This window comes from Equus quagga, chromosome 4 (genome assembly GCF_021613505.1).
Source record: "Equus quagga isolate Etosha38 chromosome 4, UCLA_HA_Equagga_1.0, whole genome shotgun sequence".
NCBI classification, from domain to species: Eukaryota; Metazoa; Chordata; class Mammalia; order Perissodactyla; family Equidae; genus Equus; species Equus quagga.
In genome coordinates, this window is record NC_060270.1 from 81,008,280 (window position 1) to 81,030,962 (window position 22,683).

The window sequence follows — 22,683 nt, forward strand, 5'->3', positions numbered from 1 at the left end:
TGCAGACTCAGTACGGGACTCTGGCCTGGTGAGGGAGCCTAAGAGGAGACCAGAGCTCAGAGCAGCCTGTGTTTAGGTAATTTTAATGGGTATTATTATTATTTTTTTGCAATTAAAATCCAAAAATTGATGCAGAATTGAAAATATTTATATATGAATTCTTGGCCAATCGTTCCAGCTCACATGTGGTCTCACTGGGACTCCTAATTCTTTTAACTCTCTTTTTGGTTCCCAGCTGTAGCCATTTACAGTGTAGCTAATATGCTTTTGGTCCTCCTTCTCTTTAGGTTGCATTTTAATGACTTGAATATGTTTTTAGATATCCTGGATGTATGTCTTCCACTAATGAGAATGGACAAAGTCAAATATACCCTGGTGATTTGCTTTCGTAGAAGAGGTGGCCTCAGCAGAGAGCTAGTCCTACTAGTTAATAACGTTATTATTAATAATAATAATGATAATAGCTTAAGATCAACTACCCTAAAACATAAATCATTGTTTTTATAAAAAATTCTCTTACATTGCAATGACTTAAAGCCATCATTATACCGAAGGCCACTTCAAGGCTTTCCCAGGGATATGTTTTTCAACTAATTTGCTTTGTAGGATTCACTAGAAAGTTACATTTATATTTTATGGGGGTAATATTTAGATTCTTTTCAGCTGTCTCAATGGAATCATTAGCAATGGTGTCTTCTGAAAAATGTCCAGACTAAAGTCTTTGTATCAAATCTATGTTATGAAGAATTAACCACCCATTTGTGTGTGTGTGTGTGTGCATGTGTGCCTCGAGAAATTTCTGTGTTGGTTTCTGAGGAAAATAATGGCCTGGCTTCAGTCTACCTTTCAGCAGAAGTGGAGCGACTATGCATCGAGACAAAAGACTTAGGAAGACTTTAAAATATCCTGATACAATTTCTAAACCATTTGCTGTTGTGTTGCTTCTTAAAGAATGTGGATTTGGGTCTGAAAATTGTCTCACAGCCAGAACAATTTGGATTATGTGATAATATACTAACTTAAAAATACTTTTATTTGAGGAGGGGCTACCTCCTTCTGATTCACACAGAAATACCATATGAGCCAGTGATGGCCTTACAATAAACTAATTTAATAGCCATGTTGCCCAACCTTTAGTAAAAGCACAGTCCTGGTAAATCATATTCGGAGATGTTTGCTACAAGAAAATGTGGCCAGTTCAGTTCTCTAGGCCAGAGGTTTTTGTGCTGTGTCCAGTAATGCCTCAAAGATCCCAGGAAAAAGAAGACAAACAGTCAAGCAAGAGAGCCCTATTTTAGTTCAGCTGGAACATTCCACTTTTACACTTCTCAATATTGGTGTGCAATACAGAAATTTGAAGAAAAGCTTTTGTTTGCTTATCCACTTATTCTCTTCGTCCCTGGATCCAGACAGGCCATTAGAGAGCAGTATACTTGAACTCTGTTGCCTGACTCCTTGTAGAATCATTTTTTACTGATTTGTACTTTGCTACTGTACCCTTGGAGTGTTCTAGGAGGGCCCCGAGTCTCCACTGTATACACAGCTTGCCAATGGCGGTTTTATTTGATGAAGTGATGTATTCAGCACATTGCTCAGCACGTTGTCCGTATTTATGAGGACTCTTGGGGTAAATTCCATCAGTGCTTGGGAGCAGGGCAATGGCTTCCCTTAAAACAATAAGAAAAAGAAAAGATTACATAACTTTCCCCTTTGTACATGAGGGCTATAGTAGTTGCCACTTTTCTTTGGTCGCTAGGAAGCTCACCGTCAGATTTGCTCTCCACTTCTAGCAATTTTGTGGGTAAATATTTAGGGGCAATAGCTTCTTCCCTTGATATCCTTTTACTTTTTAATCCTTTTATCCCCCCTACCTTTGTCTCAATAGATTTTCCTAATATGTGTATTGTGGCAAGTTATCTCAGCTCTCCTTTACTCCAGATAGATTTTCTTGTTATCTTTTGGAAAAGGCTCCCTGGATATCTTGTAGGCACATCAGACTTAATAGTCTTTAAAGGAAATTCTTTTTGTTTTCCTTTTCTTTTGCTTTCTTTCTTTTTTTTTTTGTGGGGAAGATAGGCCCTGAGCTAACATCTGTGTCAATCTTCCTCTATTTTATGTGTGACACAACCACAGCATGGCTTGATGAGCAGTGCTAGGTCCGCGCCTGGGATCCAAACCCATGAACCTGGGGCCACTGAAACAGAGGGCATGAACTTAACCACTAAGTTCAGGAGACCATGCCCCTTTGTCTTCCTTTTCAAACCTGCCCCTCTTCTCATTTCTCCTCTTTGGTAAAGGGATCCCGTGGGTTCAGTCATCTGTTTGCAGTCTTCTTGTCTTTTTTATCTTCTCTCTCATGCATCCCAACCAATTGTTAACCAAATCCTTTATATACATCCTCTGCATTACCTTTCAAATCTTCCCTGATCATTGATTCATTCATCAATACTTGCCTGGACTATTTCACCAGTTTCCTAACTGATCTCAATTTCTCTGGTATCATCCACCAGTAATTCTTATGCACACTGGTGTCATTTAAAAGTCATTTGCTCTACTTTGATTCCTATTGTTATTATTTACAGAATGAAGCCCAGGTCCCTCACATGACATTCAAGGCTCTTTATAATTTGCTCCCCAACCTATGTTCTAAATTTCATCTCCATCCCTTCCTCCCTTCCCTTTGTGTCCTTCATAGCAGCCATGGGTCCACTCAGCAGTTCACAAACACAAATGCATCAGCATCTCATTCTCTCAGCCTGAAATGCCCTTCCTGGCTCCTTCAAGCCCTTGTTTCCCTAAGGTTCTTCTCAGTTATTACTTTGTGTGAGATTTCCCTCTCTTTTTTCTCACCACAGAAGAACTAATTGCCTCTTCCTCAATCTTTCCATCTCACTTTTTTAATACTACCCTTAGAGTATTCCTTGCCTTATTTTGGGCTTTGCTGTGTAGGCATATCTTTCTCACAAATCATGAGCTCCTCAAGGAGTTTGGCTGAGAAGAAGGAGGGACTATACCAAGTATCTGCTAACCCTGTTCTTGAAAACAAAAGTCAATTGACTGGGAGTTTGTGGAGTCCCTAGAATTGATAATACCTTCAATGGGTAAGGATTGAAAACATGGCTAATTAACTGCTGATGTTAAAATGTTAATATTGCTTGTACTTCCTTTATGGTAATAGAAAATTTGTAATGCCATCATGAGAAAGGTTCTAGCAGTCAAAGAGAGTTTTTATAATTTCTGTAAAGAAGAAACTTATCTGATTTTCTTTTTTCTTTTAGGAATAGGCAAGTCAAGAGATTGAAAATCTGAAGAATGTTTCCAAAGGGTAATCTGGCTGTCACTCACTGGGTATGGAGGAGCATGAGGAAGCTATTTCTACTGCTTTCTCTCTTGCTGTCCCATGCAGCTCATTTGGAAGGCAAAAAGGATAATCAGTTCATCTGGAAACCAGGTAGGAATGTCGTGACTGTTCCTTTGTCTCATTTTCATTAATGAGAAGAATATTCTTTCCATCCTTGTTCTTCTTCTTTGTGGAGTAGTGGGAATATCCAGAGAGAAAAAATAGACTCTTCTTCTTTATACTATAACTCACATTTGATTTTTATTCCTGCATGATTGTCATCTCCATTCGTGATGCTTGTTATCCTTCTGGATTTTCATGTTGTTGTCAATTAAAGTTATGATTTCCATAGTTACATCTGCTTCTCCTTCATCAAATGTATCACCACTGTACAGCACATTTGTAGCAAAAACGACATCTGAATTTAGCTGATATCCAGTTAAAAATGCTTTGGACCAGTTCTGAAGTCTCTTTCTTTTGGGGTATGAACTGGTTAGCTATTTATTATTGAATGCTTTTTAGCATAGATCTTGTATATCTAATTTTGGGAGCATGAAAAATTATCCTAACAACTTGGCTCATTAGTTCTGACTATAAAGTCGCCTTAATGAGTTTTAAGATCCTTAGCAACCTTGTAAATAAGTATATGAGTAAGTTGAATTGAGATTTTGAGGCTTGTATATAGCTTATGTTCTTCTCTAAATATTTCATTAATTTGGCTGTGGAAAAGATATGTTAAATTTAATTTTAGAGGCTAATACTTTATTAACTGAGATTATGAGCCCCAAATATCTTGGCTCTTTGTATCACTGATATTTTTCTTTGCTCTAGATTTTAATTTTCTTAAAGTTTCACTATCAGATCATTTAAAATATTTATTACTGTTTCAAGAGTCCATTCTTGAAAATACAGAAAAATTAAACACTTAGTATCTTGGAATGAGAAAATGTGATGTTGTGGAAGATCTATGGTTCTCAAAGAGTTTTCATTTAGTCTTATCATCTGTAAATTAAATAGACTGCAAAAGTATTGTGTCAGCATGGAAATATGTATAAAAGTGATATTTGTAATATTTAAATGACTTTGAAAAAATGAAAGTGAATTATGCTTTAAAGTGTATTAAGTAAAAAACCCAGTGCCATTAGAGATACAGTCTGGAGGAAATTTAATTGCATTAAAGCCCCTATAAATTAATTCAATTGGAGCTCTAATACCATATTAGTGATTTGCATTTTTTACCTCACAGTAGTTTTAGGAAGCTCTGAAAATAGTTCTAAAATTTATTATTGCATTTCTGTGAATGGGGCTATTTTGTTTCAATCACAAAAGACTAAACATTTTCTCAAATCTCAGTAAGCATATTTATATGACTGTACGCCTGTCGAGTTGTCAAAAAGTGCAATTAAAATGGAAAGTAGCAAATCTGAAACACAAATGAGATGTGTTAAGAAAATGGGTCTATTTTGAAGCAAATTTTAAAAATGTCCGCTTTTCTAAATGTAGGTCATTGGAACAAGATGGCACAGACCCACTCCACAGTGGATGAACACCTTGATAACTGTCAAACTGAAGTTTCAGAGTGAAAATCCTTCTTATCAGACACATTGCATTGTTCAAAATGAATGTCTGCGTCATCACTCTCTTTTTCCCTGGTTTTCATTTCTTCTTTTCCTTCTTAATATGCCCTAGAAAAGGGTAATGTTAGATATTTTTCCTCTTTGGTCTCACTTCTAAATTATAAAATTTATTGCTTGCATATGACTAGACACTTTAGAAGTAGAAAAAATTTAAAAGTTACAAAATTAAAAGAAAAAGTCCAGCCGATGTATTCTGTTCTCCAATCTCTTATGTATCCTTCAGAAATTTCCTTACGCATATAAATGCATCTCTATGCGTATTTATATATATAAATCACACAAAACACACACACACACACAAAGTATTGCTGTTAATAATTAGAGTTCTGCCAAAGAATAAATGGTACACACAAGGGAGGTAATTGAGAAGAGTTTAATAGAAAAACTATTTATGAAAGTGGGAAAGTGTGAGCAGGGTTTAAGAACAGCTACAAGGAATTATGGATTGTCCTGAGCTAGTATCAATCTTTATGACTTCTGGGTCTGCAGGGGAAACAAAAGGAAGTGGGTTCTGGAATCTGGAGAGAAAACTTTATGGAGAGGATGCCTGACAGATGCTGTGGCCTTTAGAGGGATATAACCAACCTGCAGTGAAAAGTAGGAAGGGGGCCAGGAGACTGAACAGCCCTTGCTCCCACATCCCTGCCAGGGCTCCCCTTGGCTGAATCCAACCAGAAGCCACAAGGCAAGGGAGCTCATTGATGTATCCGTACAGAGTGGCCTGCTGGGCAGGGAGCAAAGTGGAGAATGTGGATCTGAAAATGACTAATTCATACATACATATATGTTCATATATACACACACTTTGCTTCGTACAGTCAGAATCATGCTTTTATCATATAGCAATGTCTTGATGAACATGACATATTAGTGCACATGGATCAATTTCATCTTTTAATGGTTGTATAGTATTTGTTTTTTATTTTTATTCAATAATTTATTTAACCAGTGCCTTTTCGCTCTATGTTTCTTCTCCTGTTGCTTGGCATTTCAGTGGTTTTTAGTTTTTTGCTACTGTAAATAATGCTGACATGAACGCAACATTATTTTAAAGGTAAGCAATAAGCCAATTTGAGGAGTCCTATGCTCTAGAGCAATTCTGGGTCATCACTTTCAAAGACAACCTCAACATCTTAGAATCTGTTACCTGCTTATGTATGAATTTATTATATTTAATTTGGATTTTTTAAGAAACTGTATTGCAGTTGAAATTAGCTGTATTTTTGAAGTATGTTATCAGATCCAATACCTCAGGTCCAGTGTAATCTGGAATTTGAATGGATTTCCATGGAGACCCAGATAAATATACTTTTTTTTTAGAAACCTAGAAACCATTCTCTGGCTTTAGATTTTAGTGTCAACCACTTAAGTGTCAACACTTTGCTGGTGTCTGTTGTTTTTCCCCTGAGTCCATAGGTTAGATATTAGTCAACCTCATCCAAATTAGAGGCATTTACGAGTGAGTGCTGGCTTTGGAAAAACAATGGCTTGATGAATACTAAGTGAATGATATATTATGTTGCTAGGGATTTGTGTACTGAGTGAGAGTCTGGTGAACTGTAGACTGTGGGGTCACTGATCTGACAAGGCTGTTGAATGCCTGTCATCATTGTGATGAGATCCTCTGATCTATATTTACTGTCAGGCAATCTGTCATTCATGCCAAGAAAGAAGGATCATGTCAGCAAGAGTATCAGATAAGGAGTGATGTTGCTAGTTGTTTTAAGTAGATATGTAACTATTCATGTCTGCATGGTTTGTAGAGATGAACAGATCATGCTCTCTAGCCACAGTAGCCAGTGGTCTCTTAAAAATATTCCTCACTTTTTGGTTCTAAGAGGTTCATTCATTCCACTAAGACTTGTCTAGTCCTTGCTATCTTTCAGACATTGTTATAAGCATGTGAGATAAGTTAAGATTAAAAGAGACAAATCCACAGTCCTCATGAACAGGGTAATAAACATGATCAAGAAGTTAAATACAGAGTATGTCAGATGATGGTAAGTGCTCAGGAGGAAGGATAAAACAAAGAAAAGGGATATACAGTGAAAGATGAGAGACTGAAACTTTAAGTAGGTGGGCTAGAGGATGCCTCACTGAGGAAGGGCATTTGAGTAAAGACCTGAAAGAAGTGGGAGAGCCAGGCATGGGGATATTGAAGTGAAGAATATTCCAGATGGAGGAAACAAGGACAAAAGGCCCTGAAGCAGGAGTGTGTGTGGCATGTTTGAGGACCAGAGAGGAGGCCAGCCTGCTGGAACAGAATGAAACATCAAGGACAGTGATTGCAGATCGAGTCAGAGAGGTAAGGGTATGTCCTCACAGGTTGAAAAACAATTTTGGCTTTCTCTGGGTGAGATAGAAAGACGTTGGGGAGTTTTGGAGAGTAATGACATGATCTGACTTTCTTTTTAATAAGATTTTAGTAGGATCATTGTGAGTGGTCAGTTGAGAATGGTGGAAGCAGACCAGTTAGGAGACTACTGCAGAAATAAAGAGTGTGATGATAATAGCTTGAACCAAGGTCATGGCAGTGAAGGTGGTGAGAAGGGGTTGAATTTTGGATATATTTAAGCCCATAGTTTTCAACTAGGGGTGATTTCCCTCTGCAGGAGACATTTGGTAATGTCTGGAGATATTTCTGGTTGTCACAACTGGGGTGTGCTACTGACATTTATGAATAGAAGCCAGGGATGCTGCTAAGCATCCTCAGATGCACCAGACAGCCCCCTACAACAAAGACTTATCAGGCCCCAAATGTCCCAAATTGTGCCCAGATTGAGAAACCCTGATTTAAGGTAAAGCTGTCATGATTTACTGATGGGGGGTGGGTGGCAGGGGGCAGGGAGGGAAAGGGTGATACTGAGGCTTTGCCCTGAGCAATTATGAGAGTGGAGTTGCCTTCATTTAGTATGTGCTGACTGGAAAGGAGCTGGTGTGGAGCGAATATTAGGAACCTGGGATTGGACATTTTAAAATTTTGGCTTTCTGGAAATTCATGTGGAGAGGTTGACCAGGCAGTCACATATTTGGGTCTAAATTCAGGAGAAAGATCTCTACTAGAGATGTAAATTTGCAAGTCATTAGCAATGAGGTAGAATTTAAATGTGCAGCCTTAGACATGAAGAAGTGGCCTTGAAATTTGTGATCCTGCATATGTATAGGGTAAGTTTCTAATGTACTTCCTTTGGGCTAAATGACATTTAAAAAACTTATTGTGGTAAAAGATACGTAACATAAACTTTACCATTTCAACCACTTTAAAGTATACAATTCAGTGACATTTAGTATATTCACAGTGTAGTAGCAACATCACCGCTATCTGGTTCAAGAACATTTTCATCACTCCAAATATTGCATTTTGCAAGTGAGTTTATAAAAAGACGGAAAAACAAATTTTGTTGTGAATAACAAGGTCTTAAAGAAAAAAAGTCTTTATTTATCTCTCTGTGAGAGCTTCTTTTAATAGTCTTGTCATCCTAAGAGATCACTCAAGTATGCTAGAACAAGCTAAAGCTTTCTACACAGGCAGACCCACGTTCAAATCCTAAGTATCTAAAGAGGAGTGAGTGATTTAATGTCTCTGAGCCCCATTTATCCCATCCAAAAATGAGGATAGTAAACACTTCACAAGACTGTCTGAAAATTAAGTAAAACAATATATGGAAATACCTAGTGTATAGTGGCTCCTCAATAAATGTTAGTTACTATTTTTATCATTATTATATAAAAATTGACGTTTGAAATATTTATTCTTGTTTTTGTGCTATACCATTTTTCCTTACTTTTCTTCCTCAGACACACAGAAAGGAGGAGATCAGTTTGACAGCTATATATACTTTATTAATAAATGGTCATAGGTAATTTTACTGACTTTTTAGGTCTAAAACTTTCTTTCTATATGGCAGATTCTTGGAAAGTTTTAATTTCAGTACCTCCTTCCCAATGATTAAAAAGGTAAGAATAATGACCTATGTTCTGAGGACAAAGTAGATAAGTTGGAATTAGTGTTTTTGGAAGGAAAAAAAAAGCGATTATGACAATAACATAGTATAATAAAAAAGGATCTTACATAGGTTAATATTTAATTATAGTTTAAATAATAATGTTTTCAGTGTTGAAATACTCTAAGGAAAAATATATTTTTTAAAAATTTAGGAATCTTAGAGAAAAATAAAATGTTCTTAGGAGAGAGCTAATCTTTTGAATATGTGCTAGAAGTCCATGAAATATTTCTTCTGGGAATTTGACTACATTGAAATAATTTTAATTACTTCTATGGATATTAATTCATCTTAGAGGCGTGTGTATAATAAACTCTCAGTGGTGGTGTTTCTGTGATATCAAAAAGTATAGACATACATGGCATGGGATTCACTGCTAAAAATTCCGATTACTTTTCCTTAGAGACCACAAATACTAATTTTATAATGCTTCCAACAAGTCAGAAAAAGTCTACATTACCTAAATAATATAAATAAATTACTTTGCTTCTTTTTTTTCTCTAAATAGTACTATAATGTAGGCTCCCCAAGGACAGGAATTTTGCTGATTTTGTTTGCTGATATATTTCAAGTACCTAGAATATAAATAAGTGTTACATAAATATCCCCAGCACATTAAGTACTTGTAGGATTAGGGGCACTGTCTTTTGGGGGGTGTGTGTGCCAGCATGTGTGCATGTGTATGTGTGTGTGTGTATTTAGGAGCATTGAGAAGTGAGGAGACGGAAGAAATAGAAAGTATGATCCCCGTTATTCTGGAACTTGATATATATATTAAGGAAAGAATATAAATGAATGAAAGCAAAAGTCAACTTATAAATCAGTAAATGTGGAAATAAATGATCCATATTTTCATGTTACTTGGTTCTAGTACCATTTCTGCTTTTTTTTTGTTTTCCCGAGGAAGATTAGCCCTGAGCTAACTCCTGCCAATCCTCCTCTTTTTTGCTGAGGAATACTGGCCCTGAGTTAACATCCATGTCCATCTTCCTCTACTATATATGTGGGACACCTACCACAGCATGGCTTGCCAAGTGGTGCCATGTCCACACCCGGGATCTGAACTGGAGGACTCCAGGCTGCCAAAGCAGAATGTGTGAACTTAACCGCTGCACCACCCAGCCGGCCCCTCTAGTACCATTTCTGATCATCTCTGGAAAAGATGTTGAATATATGTTTTATAAAAAGTAATAGGTACACATAGTTAGAAATATAACTTTTACTGCAGTTTTTATGATGAGATGTTACAGTTGCATGTTGTCTCCCGGTTCATTTCCACAGAATCAGCAATTTCAACTCTTCTTGCTGTTTATTCTGATGTTCACCTAGTATTCCTAAGTAACATGCTCCTTATTAGTATTTCTTGATTTATGAGTATTGGATATTTCCTATTGATTTTCTGTTATGTGAGGTGAGGATTTATCTCTCATTTTCCTACCCCTTTCCCACCTTACTACCTCCCTTCAAAATTGTGACAGCAAAATATTGAAATCAATGAGTAGTGCTTATGTTATTATTTCTGCATAGATATTGTTCTCTGCAGAGCCAGGCAGTGTACTGTGCTTCTGCATCCTTTCTTTTCAGCTTTTTGTTTTACGTGGAAATAAAAATTGCCTCATTGTTTCTTTTTCCTCACCTTCTTTGATTCTACTGTGGCTTTCCTCCTCAGCTCCACTTGATGTCTCACATGCCCATTATTGATTTTTTGAAACATCCAAGCACTGTTTGAAACATCCAAAAACTGTAACATGTTTTTCTTTGGGAGACGTTTCTACAGCCCTTTATCCTCTCAGTTGAATCTTGACTGCTGCACAATTCTCATCTTTGGCACATCCCTTCATTTTCTCATCTTGAACCCCTTGTCCCCTGTTCTGCTTCTCTTCCTTGCCTTTATTGCTTTATTTTCTAAAACTGCTAAAATAGGGCACATTGGAAGTAATTTTTCATGTCTGAAAGGGTCTCTGTGCTCGCTATATACTTGACTGATAGCTTGGGTGTGGAGTTCAAGGTTAAAAAGCACTTTTCCTTCAAAAGTTTGAAGGTTTTGCTCCACTGTATTCCAGCCTCCAGTGTTGTTACAAGGAAGTTTTTGTCATTCTGAGCTCATCTGTTTGTATTTTACCTGTTTGTTTTCTTCTTTCTATTCATGAAGTTCTGATATTTCATGATTATATACTTTGAGGGCAGTCCTTTCTCCCCTTTATTTTTGCTGGACATTAGGAGGATATTTCAATGAATATGCTTATGCCCTAGAGTTCTGAGATTTATTTTTTATATTATTTCCCCCCGCTGTTGTCTCTTATCCCTCCAAAAATCCTTAGACAGATGTTTCACCTCTCTAACTGATCTTCAATTTTTAGATATTTCCCCTATGTTGCCTTTTGTTTGTAGTTTTATTCTAATTACTAAAATTTTTATTCTACTTTATCTCTCAACTCTTCCTTTGAATATTTTTTATTTCAACTATAACATTTTAAATTTCTAACCTCTCTTATTTGTTCTACGATTTTTTAAAAAATTGCATCTCCTTTTGTAGCTGTAGTGTCTTTTCATTTAGATGATGTTAATAATAATTTAACTTTTTTCCTTCTCTTCTTTACCGCATGGATGCTTCCTCTAAATCTCTTTTTCTCTTTTGTTCATTTATTTGTTTGCTCATGGCCTTTGATGTGGGAACGTTCTTCTAATGTCTATTGATTATTGGCTCTCTTTGCTGCTTCTCATTATTGAGAGTGAACCACTGAAAACCAATTGGGCCTTCTGTGTGCCTGACTCAGCTGCTGGGCTTCACTGTCAGGCTTTCTGAGTGGTGAGCTGGCTTTTGTACTGGAGGATGAACTCCTCAAAAATATATGTCTATCAGTGCCTAAAGGTCTTTTCTCTGGGGCTTATTAAGGGTATTATTTAAGGTGAAATCTAAGCTGCTATAGCAAAGATGTTCCCAAGTACAGTGGCTTAAAAACAACAGCAGTTCCTATCTCTCTTGTGTGAAGATCTCATAGTTAGTGGTCCAGATTAATCAATGGTTCTGCTCAATGTGTTCATTCACCCATGCAGTTTTCTTCCATCTTATGGAAGGTCATTTTCCTTCCCTGCCCATCCAAACTGGATTTCAGGCATTTCCATGTTCCAGTTGATGGAAAGGACACAGAGCTGAAGCCTAAAACAAAGGATTTCAAACAAGTGACATAGAAGTTCCATACATGTTCCAATTCACTATTGCTGTGTAACAGCCCACTCTGAAATTGACTTCAAACAATAACAGTCATCAATTTGCTTCACGCATCTAAGGGTGACTGGGCCAAGCTAGATGTTCTCACTTTGGGTCTCTTATGCCATTGCACTGGGATGGTGGAAAGGGCTGGGTCATTTGGATGCCTTCTTCACTTCCATATCTGGCACCTGGACTGGAAAGAGTCAAACAGCTAAGGTTGGAATAGCTGGGACTCTTCAGGTCTCTCTTTCTCTCTCTCTCTTTGCAGTCTGTCCACATGGTCTCTCCATATGGAGGCTTCAGGGTTACCAGAATTCTTATGTGGTAACTGAAGGCTCTCAGAGCAAGTTTCAGAAGAGAAACAGCAGGAGTTGCATGGCTTTTTCTAACCTAGCCTAGGATCTGTGCGTGATTATTTCTGCCACATTCTGTTGGTTACAAGAGAGTCCCTAAGGAGGGAGCTTAGATTTCACCTTTTGATGGGGAGAGTGGCAAAGAATTTGCAGATATATGTTTTAAATTGGCCATGATCCATCACTTCTGGTCACATTCCATTGGTAAGAATGTGGTCAGTCACATGGTCACTCCTAGCAACAAGGGAAGGTGGGAAATGTAGTTTGTAGTTGGACAGCCATGTAAGAAGGGAAGGTAGATTTAGTCATGTCTGGATTAATCAGGGATCTCCAGAGAAACAGAACCAGCAGAACCCATAGCTAGCTAGCTAGCTAGCTAGCTAGCTTAATACATAGAGACAGACAGATAGATAAAGACAGACAGACAGACAGGGAGACATGGAGACAGAAAGACAGAGAGTAATTGATTATCAGGAATTGGGTCATGCAATTATGGAGGCTGAGAAGTCCCGCTATCTACTGTTTGGAGGCCCAGGAAAGCCAGTGGTGTTGTTCCAGTCTAAGTCCAAAGGCCTGAGAACTAGGGAAGCCAATAGTGTAAATACCAGTCTGAGTGCAGGAGAAGAACAATGTCTCAGCTCAAGTTGTCAGGCAGAGTGTGAATTCTTCCTTCCTCTGACTTTTTGTTCTATTCAGGCCCTCAACAGATTGAATGATGCCCGACCGGACTGGGGAGAGCAATGTGCTGTACCCAGTCTGCTGATTTATATGCTAATCTCATCTGGAAGCACCCTCACAGATACACTCATAAATAATGTTTAGCCAAATATCTGGGCATTCTGTAGTCCAGTCAAGTTGACACATGAAGTTAACCATCATAGCATCTTTTGAAATGAACCCTTCCTCTACTGCCTACACTGGGCTCCTGATAAAAGGATGAGGGCAGAGGTCTTGGCAGAAGTGGCTTAACATTTAGTCCTTAACATTTCACTTAGCTCCTCTCTTTCAAATAGGACACCTCATTATTGTTTTCTACTTTGTAAGCTCTCTTCAAAAACATTCGCTTGAGGAGTTGAATTTTACTGTCTGTTTTCCTGCAGAGACTGAGGAAGGGAGAGAGGAAGGGATCTGAGGGGCTAATTAATTCCATTTATAGACTTTTAGTTATTCCCCATTTCAAGCCACAAGCCTTACTCCTTTCTGGCATCTCTAGGTCCCAAACCTTCCCAGAGTTCTGCAAGTATAAATTGGCTTTCTCTGTTGTTGTTACTATACTCTTCTGTAGACAACTAATCTTCAGCTTCCTTTACATTGTCAAGTTGCTTACAGCTCCTCCATTTGCTCTCCATGTTCCAAAATTCATTGCTATCTGTTCTCCGCGTCTAACTCTATATTTTTGACCCTTGTGAGTTATGTCATTTACTGTCATTTAATGCCTTACTGTCACTTCGGTGGCCTATTAGGAGGGAATGAAAATATGTACAGGTGCCATGTCCCCCAGGTTAATGGGAAGTCTTCTTGGTCTTCCGAGACTGAGAATGAATGGGAAGACTTTTCGGTCACTTCTACTGCTGTCTATTTATTCTGGAATAGAAAGGGTGTTGAAATGTTAATTTTTCTGCCGACTGACTCAGATATTCTCTTTGAGCATGTGCTATAAAATCTGTCTATAATAAAATTAACAGGCCAACCAAACATTGCCCAGGTTAAAATTTTTAAAAATTTAATTTAAATATTCATTGTCTCTGTATGATTGGGGTCAGACTGAGCAGGATTGGTGATTGATATGGAAATGAATTCTCCCTGGAGGTCAGATTATCCATGGGGAAATTCCTTTGTGGCCACCTGGAAATGTCTCCCTTCAACTTTTTCTTCCATGGTAGAATTTTTTTGTTTTCTTAAAGATTGGCCCTGAGCTAACATCTGTTGCTTCCTTTTTTTTTCTTCTCCCCAAAGCCCCCCAGTACATGGTTGTATGTTCTACTTGTAGGTCCTTCTGGTTTTGCTATGTGGGATGCCACCTCAGCATGTCTTGATGAGCAGTGCTAGGTCCGCGCCCAGGATCTGAACTGGCAAAATGCTGGGCCATCGAAGTGGAGCACGCGAACTTAACCACTTGGCAACAGGTCCAGCCCCCCATGGGAGAATTTTGATACTTAACATAAGTTTGAATTATTCTTAACTAGGAAAATATAGGATTCCATGCAAAGAAATACAAATGTCAAGATGAAAACAAGTCAGACCTATCAAAGTGATATTGAAATGTGAGTTACAGACTAAAAGACACTATTATGAATTTATAAAGCAACCTTTAAAGCTTACATTATAAACATCTTCATGGTCATGACCTTAGCTACCATAAAGTACAGTCAATCTTGATTGGAACCAAATAAGAAAAAAAAAGCATACCTTCTTGTGGGTTGATTATGGATTTACTCAATTCACACAATTATTTTTATGTATCAACAAAGTTCCTCAAACTTTGCAACCACAGATGACATCTATGCTACAGATATTAGTTCCACGGATAATATCTGAGAAATAAGATATTTCTCAGTTAGAGAAATAATTCAAAAAGTGTACATTTACCACCACTCGTATGTACTACTCTCTTTAATTCTATGTACCGTTAAAGCTTATTTTCATAGCAAATGTATGAATATGAATGAACTATATCATCTTTTTGTTTCTTGTCTTCTTTAGAGTTACTATGGTAACCAAAGTGTGGTTCATGTAGGGAATGTACCCTCTTACATTGACTGTTTTAGCCCCAAAAGAGGAAAATGGAAAATAATAAGCTATTGTGGAAATACGTGGTTTTATCACCCAATGGTAGATTTCATTCATGGATACTCTTCACTACAAAAGTAACATAAGAAATGGTAAGAATAACATATGGATATGTTTTTTTGTGGATTTTTCCTCAGGGTTAATAATTTTTTAATTGAATGCAGCTGCTCAAAGATTTTTGTTGCTAAGTATATGTACTATGTTGAAAAGGAGTGGCTTCATTTTAAATCTTTTTTAGAAAACCATTTTGAGGCTTAATGACTTGGCATATTTTGTAGAGAATCGCAAACAATACAGATGCTGACACTACATCCTGGGTAGGGTGATAGAGTGGTTCAGAGCACAGACGCCAAGGCCAGACTGTCTGGGTGCTAAGCCAAGCTGAGTATGACCTCAACTTTATGCCTTTGATTTCTCATCAGTAAAATGGTAATAAATGAGAAAAATATATGTAAAACATAGCTCACTTTCTGTAGTACATATTCAAAGAAGATTTTTTGTACTTAAGGTAAATATTACATGACTAAAGTCATGTTAAATACTCAATTAATGCTACTTTTTTGTTGCTATTAAGTGGATGCTACCCTAAGAGCTTATTTTTTGTCCCTCCCAACTTCTGACATGTAGAATGCAATTTAGTTTGGATATATAGACATACAAATATGATGAATATCATTTCTCTCAAGAGGTCATTTGATATTCTTTTTCTTCACCTTAAGGTTTATCTTCAAAAATAAGTATTTTTAAAATTTCCATCTTATTGCTTATTTTTAGTGGCATTCCTCATGTGCCTGAGCTGTTTCAAATATTGGACCTCCAATAAATAGTGCCCCATCATTTTCATTCATAAAATTCTATTTTATTGTTTTTCAAAGCAAGAGCTGTGAGATTCTCTCAAAAATAATTACCAGGCAGAGTGCAGTCTCAAAGCTTTCTGAAGAACCAAGAATATGAGGCCTGTTTGATCAAACCTAGGTTTGAACTTAAATGGGTCCATTGGGTCGACTTCCTCCATCCTTAGACTTGAAATGAGAAAAAGCAAAGATGCAAGTGGCCCCTTTATGTTTGGCCATAAGGTCAAAAAATTATTATATTATGCTACCTTCTCTTTTATTTATCTTACATGGTCCTCATAACAGCCTGAGATGTTGTAGGCAAGGTAAGGAACAAGCTGAGTTTGAATAGCACATATATTAATTGATGGAACCAAGACTAGCCCAGTGCCCTTTCACTACTTGAATTTTCATTATGCAAAAGTCTTTGGTTTTCCTCTTTTGAAACTTTGAACTTAGAACTGCTTGTGATCTACCATTCTCAACAGAGAAGCTCATGAACCAGAAAAAATTGCCACCTTTTATATTTCTTCACATTTCATGTAAAATGGTTATCAGTTTGATGGTTGCTGATCCAGATAAACAAATGTTTTATGCCAAGTGGAGGCTTCTCTTTACAGCTTTCTACATTGTTACAACACTAGCAATTGTTAACATGAAGGGTTGATTATTTTTTAAATAATTTGTTTTTTGAGGAAGTTTAGCCCTGAGCTAACACTTGCTGCCAATCCCCCCCCCTTTTTTTTTGCTGAGGAAGACTGGCCCTGAGCTAACACCTGTGCCCATCTTCCTCTTCTTTATATGTGGGATGCCTGCCATAGCTTGGCTTGCCAGGCGGTGCATAGGTCCGCACCCGGGATCTGAACCAGTGAGCCCTGGGCCTTTGAAGTGGAATGTGCGAACCTAACCGCTGTACCACCCAGCCGGCCCCTAAATAATTTTATTGGAATATAGTTTATATGCCAAAACTTTACCCTTTGGAAAAGTGTATTTCAATTTTTACTACATTTTACCAAGTTGTGCAATCATCACCACAATCTAATTATTTTCAGTTAATCCCCATTCTTACCTCCAGCCTAAGCAACTGCTGATCTAATTTTTGTCTTTGTAGATTTGCTTTTTCTGGATATTCATATAAATGGAATCATACAAGATCTGGTCTTTTGTAACTGTCTTCTTTTACTTAGCATAATGTTTTTGAACTTCATCCATATTATAGCATATATTAATATTTATTCCTTTATATTGCTGAACAGTATAGTATCTATTGTATTGATGTAACCTTTTTTTAAAATCCATTCACAAGTGGATGGATATTTGGGTTGTTTCCACTTTTTTGCCTATTATAGATAATGTTGCTATGAATGTACATGCGCAAGTCTTGGTGTGGACATATGTTTTCATTTTTCTTGGAAGTGGAATTGCTGGGTTGTATTGCAAGTAGATGCTTAACTTTGTTTATTTTGACTGGTATGCAGTGTCACTTTATTTTTTATTGAGGTCACATTGGTTTATAACACTATATAAATTTCAAGTGTACATCATTATATTTCAACTTCTGTATAGACTATATCATGTTCACCACCAATAGTCTAGTTGCCATCTGCCACTGCGTTAGATGCTTAACTTTTTAAGAAACTGCAAACTAGTTTCCAAATTGGCCACAACTTTTAAATTCCCACTAGCAATATATGAGGGTTCGTGTTTTCCATATTCTTGCTAACATTTGTTATTGTCTATATTTTTGGTTAAATTCATTTTAGTGGGTGTGAAATAGTATCTCATTGTGGTTTTGACTTGTATTTTAATAATGACTAATGATGTCTTTTCATGTATTCATTGGCGATTTGTATATTTTCTTTATCTATTTAAATCCTTTTTGTGTTTTTAAATTGGGTTGTTTGTCTTTTTGTTATCAAGTTTCATTAGCTCTTTTTATGTTCTGCGTACAAGTCTTTTTTTGGATATGAAGTTTGCAAATATTTTCTTCCAGTCTGTAGCTTGCCTTTGCAGTTTTTAGTGGTATCTTTGAAGTGCATAAATTTTGAATTTTGAAGTCCAATTCGTCAATTTTTTTGTGTGTGTGGTGAGGAAGATTGTCCCTGAGCTAACATCTGTGCCAGTCTTCCTCTGTTTTTGTATGTGGGATGCCACCGCAGCATGGCTTGATGAGCAGTGTGTAGGTCCGTGCTGGGGATCCCAACATGCGAACCCCAGGCTGCTAAAGCAGAGTACATGAATTTAATCACTATGCCACCAGGTTGGCCCCCAATTTGTCAATTTTTTAATTTATGGATTGTACTTTTGGTCCCATAGCTAAGAAATCTTTGCGTTATTCAAGTTCTCAAAGATTTTCTCCTGTATTTTCTTCTGACATTTTTATAGTTTTGGCTCTTATATGTAGGTCTGTGATACATTTTGAATTGCTTGTTTGTATGGTGGGTAAGGCTCTAAATTCGTTTTCCTGCATATGGATATCCAGTTGTGCCAGTATCGTTTGTTCAGAAGACTATACTTTCCTCATTGAATTGTCTTGCCATCTTTGTGAAAATCAATTGGCCATAAATATAAGGACTTTGAGCTCTGTTCCATTGATCTATATGTCTGTTCTTATGCCAGTACTACATTGTCCTGATAACTGTATCTTGATAACATTATAATAAGTTTTGAAATTGTAAGTGAAATTCCTCCAAATTTATTCTTTTTAAAAATTGCTTTTGCTATTCCGAGTCTTTTGCATTTCAGTTCCCATTTTAGGATTAGTTTGTCAATTTCCACATAAAAGGCCACTGGAATTTTGATAGGGATTATTCTGAATCTGTACATCAATTTAAGAAGAATTGCCATCTTAACCATATTGAGTCTTCCAATCCATGAACATGGACTCTCTCTCCATTTCTTTTATTTCCCCTAGTAATATTTTTAAAATTTTCAGTGTACAAGCCTGGTACTTATTTTGTTAAATTTATTCATAAGTATTTTATTAATTTTGAATTAATAATTTCATTTTAAGATTGTTCACTGTTAGTACAAAGAAATGCAATTGATTTTTATATACATCTTGTACCTTGCCATGATTGGTTATTGAGTTTATTATTCAGCGCTTGAGCTACTCCCTGATTGAAAATTGATGATACTAGGGTGTTACGTAGAATTTTCTGGACTTTCTGGATATTAAATGTAGGAGTAAAATTTACTTGCAGTATTTCCTGACAACAGAAGCTCATAGTGTGTTAAAACTCACTTGGGATGTAATAGTGGGGAACTGAGCCTTTTCATGATCACTGCTGCCTCTCATGTCCAGAAGTGCCTTATCATGGCTAGAGTCTTTTCATAGCAAACAAATCAATAGAGCAAATATCCTTTAAAGTAGCAATGAACCATGTTAAGAAAAATACCCTTAGTTAAATGAACAGACTATTAAGACATAGCAGAACCTGGCTAGTGTCTTTTAGCTTATATTGTTGAGAGTATGGTTTGAATGCGGAAGAGGTATTGCTTTTCTGTTTCTTAAAACTCGGTTTAAAGATCAATCCTGCAGTCTATGTCTGGTGCTGTATAATTCTAGCCCTTGAGAGTTAAATGTTTTGTTTTTGCTTTAATATTTACTATATTATGAATTGTTATATGGTTCAAGTAACTACTACTTATCATTCAACTATATGGTGCAAAGATGTTTGTTGCGTTCTTAAATGTGATTTTAAAACAGTCTTTTGACACTGAAACTTTTCTTCTGGGAAAAAATGCCAAGTTTTATAGGGTGGACCAATTGGACAATGTATTTCACTTAACATAAATCAGTTTTGTGCGGAACATGCCTATAGTTTCCAGTGAAGCACTGCTCTGTCCCGAAATAGTGGGAGGTTTTAAGAAGTTACAACGAGGTGAGAATCTTGTTCGTTGCCTTTCAGTCGGTTTATGTTACAGTTGTAAGTGGAGTTCCTAAAATTGCTGCTGGGGGAACTTGAAGATTATGACTAACTAGACATTCCCGTGTTTGATACTTACCAGCATTTGTGTTAAGTTCGGAGAATCAGATGGATTCTGATATTCCTACCCAGAATATTACATGTCGAATATTGTAAGTTGATGTTAAGATTCGATCATTGAGTAATTTAAACAAAGTATGAGTTGGACAGCTGTTAAACGTGTGGATAACATGCTGGTGGATACTTAGCTGACAGCTTTGGTAGTGCGGCCTCTGGCATATAGCATGTCTTTTATGGCTAGTCGTGAAAAATCACTTTTCAAATTAGAAGTTAATAAAAACTTTCCTGGTCTGAACACTAAGCTCTACTCCCTGTGCGATTAGTGGTTTCATTTCTTTCTCAGCGGTTGGGTAATGATTATGGCTTCAGATGCAGAGAGTGATAGAGATTGATTAATTTCACTTGAAAGGGCATATGTTCAAAGAGAATCCAATTGGAACGCCATGAATGAAGATCTGACATCTTTGCAGCTGAGAGATGTACCCTTACTTGGTATCCCACTGATGTTGAGAATAGGCTCTCTAAACCAATGTTACTTATCCACTTGGTCCATACAATATTGGGTCTTCCTCAGAGCCTGATGTGCTTGTGTGTGAGTTTGTCTGTTCTTGCTGTCTTTCTCTGTCTTTGTAATAAGCTGTTTGTGACAGTTAAAAAGGTTCCTTTGGCTCCTTTCCCCTAGTGATGTCTTTGAGTTGTATGTTGTTATCGATCAGTAAAACCTAGGTTGTCTCTGAACCATCGCTTAATTTAGAACACACTACACACACACACTCACAGCACACACCCACACGGTACAGCAAAGCCTCTCTATATTTTAGTATGCACAGCATTTTCAATATTACAGCAGTGTGACCATAGGGAAAAGCCTCTTATTACATTTTATAAAAAGAAAAAAAGAGTCTTTTTATCTAATGCTTTATCAGCTTACATTTATCTGGTACTTCCCATTTCTGAGGAATACTTTTTATCATAAATATATCATTTTTATACCACTCTCTTTCATTTTCATGCATTCTGTAACTTTTAAAATAAATATTTTATGACAATTTAAAAGTGATTGAAAACTTACTTTTTAAGAGAAAAATAAAACATCCATCAAAAATGGTGGACTCAGATTTTGAGGAAAGATAAGGATGCGCAGCTGTGATTTTAGCATGGAGCTTTAACTTAATGAGTTTTGTTTCTGAATCTGTAAATGAGTGGGTGTGTGTTCCTGAATAAACAAAATGCTTGTGTCCTCCTTTTGGAAAGTGTCTCTTATATATGAATCTCTATTGTAAGCGTGAGGTGGAAGGATAATATAAATTTATGATACTTAGAAAACTATCATCAGATACTTGGAAAACTATCATCAGAACTTTTACTCAGTGCTTCTGTAAATCAAGAAAGTGTTCTTATTCCTTGGATTTTCCGATTGTTTTAATAAGAAGAGAAGTTTTGATCTGAAATGTCTTAGGTTCTTTTTCCTGCCTTTATGCTTGAATGTTAAAATTCTGTTCATGCAGCAGATAGTTCTTGGGCATTACTATATGCCAGATGCTGTGCTGTGAGAATTACAAAGTGCAGCAAGACACAGCTCCTGTTTTCAAATAGGGAGCCATTTACTGAGCTCAATGTGGAGCAAGTAGACATGGCCCTTGAAGACTCATTCTGAAAGAACGCCAAGAAGAATTTCCCTCTAAGTTATATTGTTACAGAACTTTGGACATTTTAAGAATGTATCCTTTCCTCAATGCTTTTCATTTTTGAAAAAGCTCTGGAATATTATCTGAGAAGGCCCAAGTGCTTCCTAATCATGACATTCTGAAGTAAACAATAAAGTCTGTAAAGGATGGTAACAAGATGACTGGAAAGGGGACGTTTGAAAAGAATTTCATGGATATTAAACACTGCCCAGTACTTAGGTTAAATTTTTAAGAATTATTGGGGAGGTCACTTTAGCTCTTTAAGTCACTTTGATATTGTGAAGACATTTCTAGTAGGGTGAACTTTGACAAGGAGAGATTCCCCCAGGGAGTTTTATTTGTAATACTCAAGAAATAAACTATGTGTTCGTACCAGAATTTTTATAAATCAAGGATACATTTAAAAAGTATTTTGAAAACCATTTTGTATTCAATATTAAAGCCAGTGATGCATTAAAAGCTAGGCTTTGCCATCTCTTATTCCATCTTTGTTAGACTCTCTGATTTGTTTGCCCTTGATTGATTTTGAAATAGATGAGCCAGCTTCCAGAGCGGGAGAGTGATTTAATTATTACAGAACCCAAGGCCCCAAATCAGATTTGAAGGTATGTTGGGAAGGTGTTCGGAATGAATTAGTGAACAGATGTAGAGTATAGGTCGCTGATATCTGATACCCCCATGCTGACCCAAAACTAGTGCATTTCCCTTTACATCTTTAACTCTAAATGTCAAAAGGTTGAATTTAGTGATGCGTCTTAATCTGGGATGAGTTCACGTAAGTCCCATAATGGAAATTCTGGGACTGTTAAAGAGTCTAGAGCTTAGAAAATGGAGG

The 22,683-nt window shown here is 36.8% G+C and overlaps 1 protein-coding gene across 1 annotated transcript in view; it reads left to right on the plus strand.

Annotated features, from left to right (window-relative positions):
- The first annotated feature begins 3,312 nt into the window (after positions 1-3,312).
- Positions 3,313-22,683, plus strand: part of THSD7B (thrombospondin type 1 domain containing 7B) — a 675,055-nt gene continuing 655,684 nt past the window's right edge. Inside the window, exon 1 of the mRNA XM_046659574.1 lies at positions 3,313-3,451. Within this exon, the coding sequence (XP_046515530.1) occupies positions 3,313-3,451 (139 nt within the window). The remainder of the gene's footprint in view (positions 3,452-22,683) is intronic.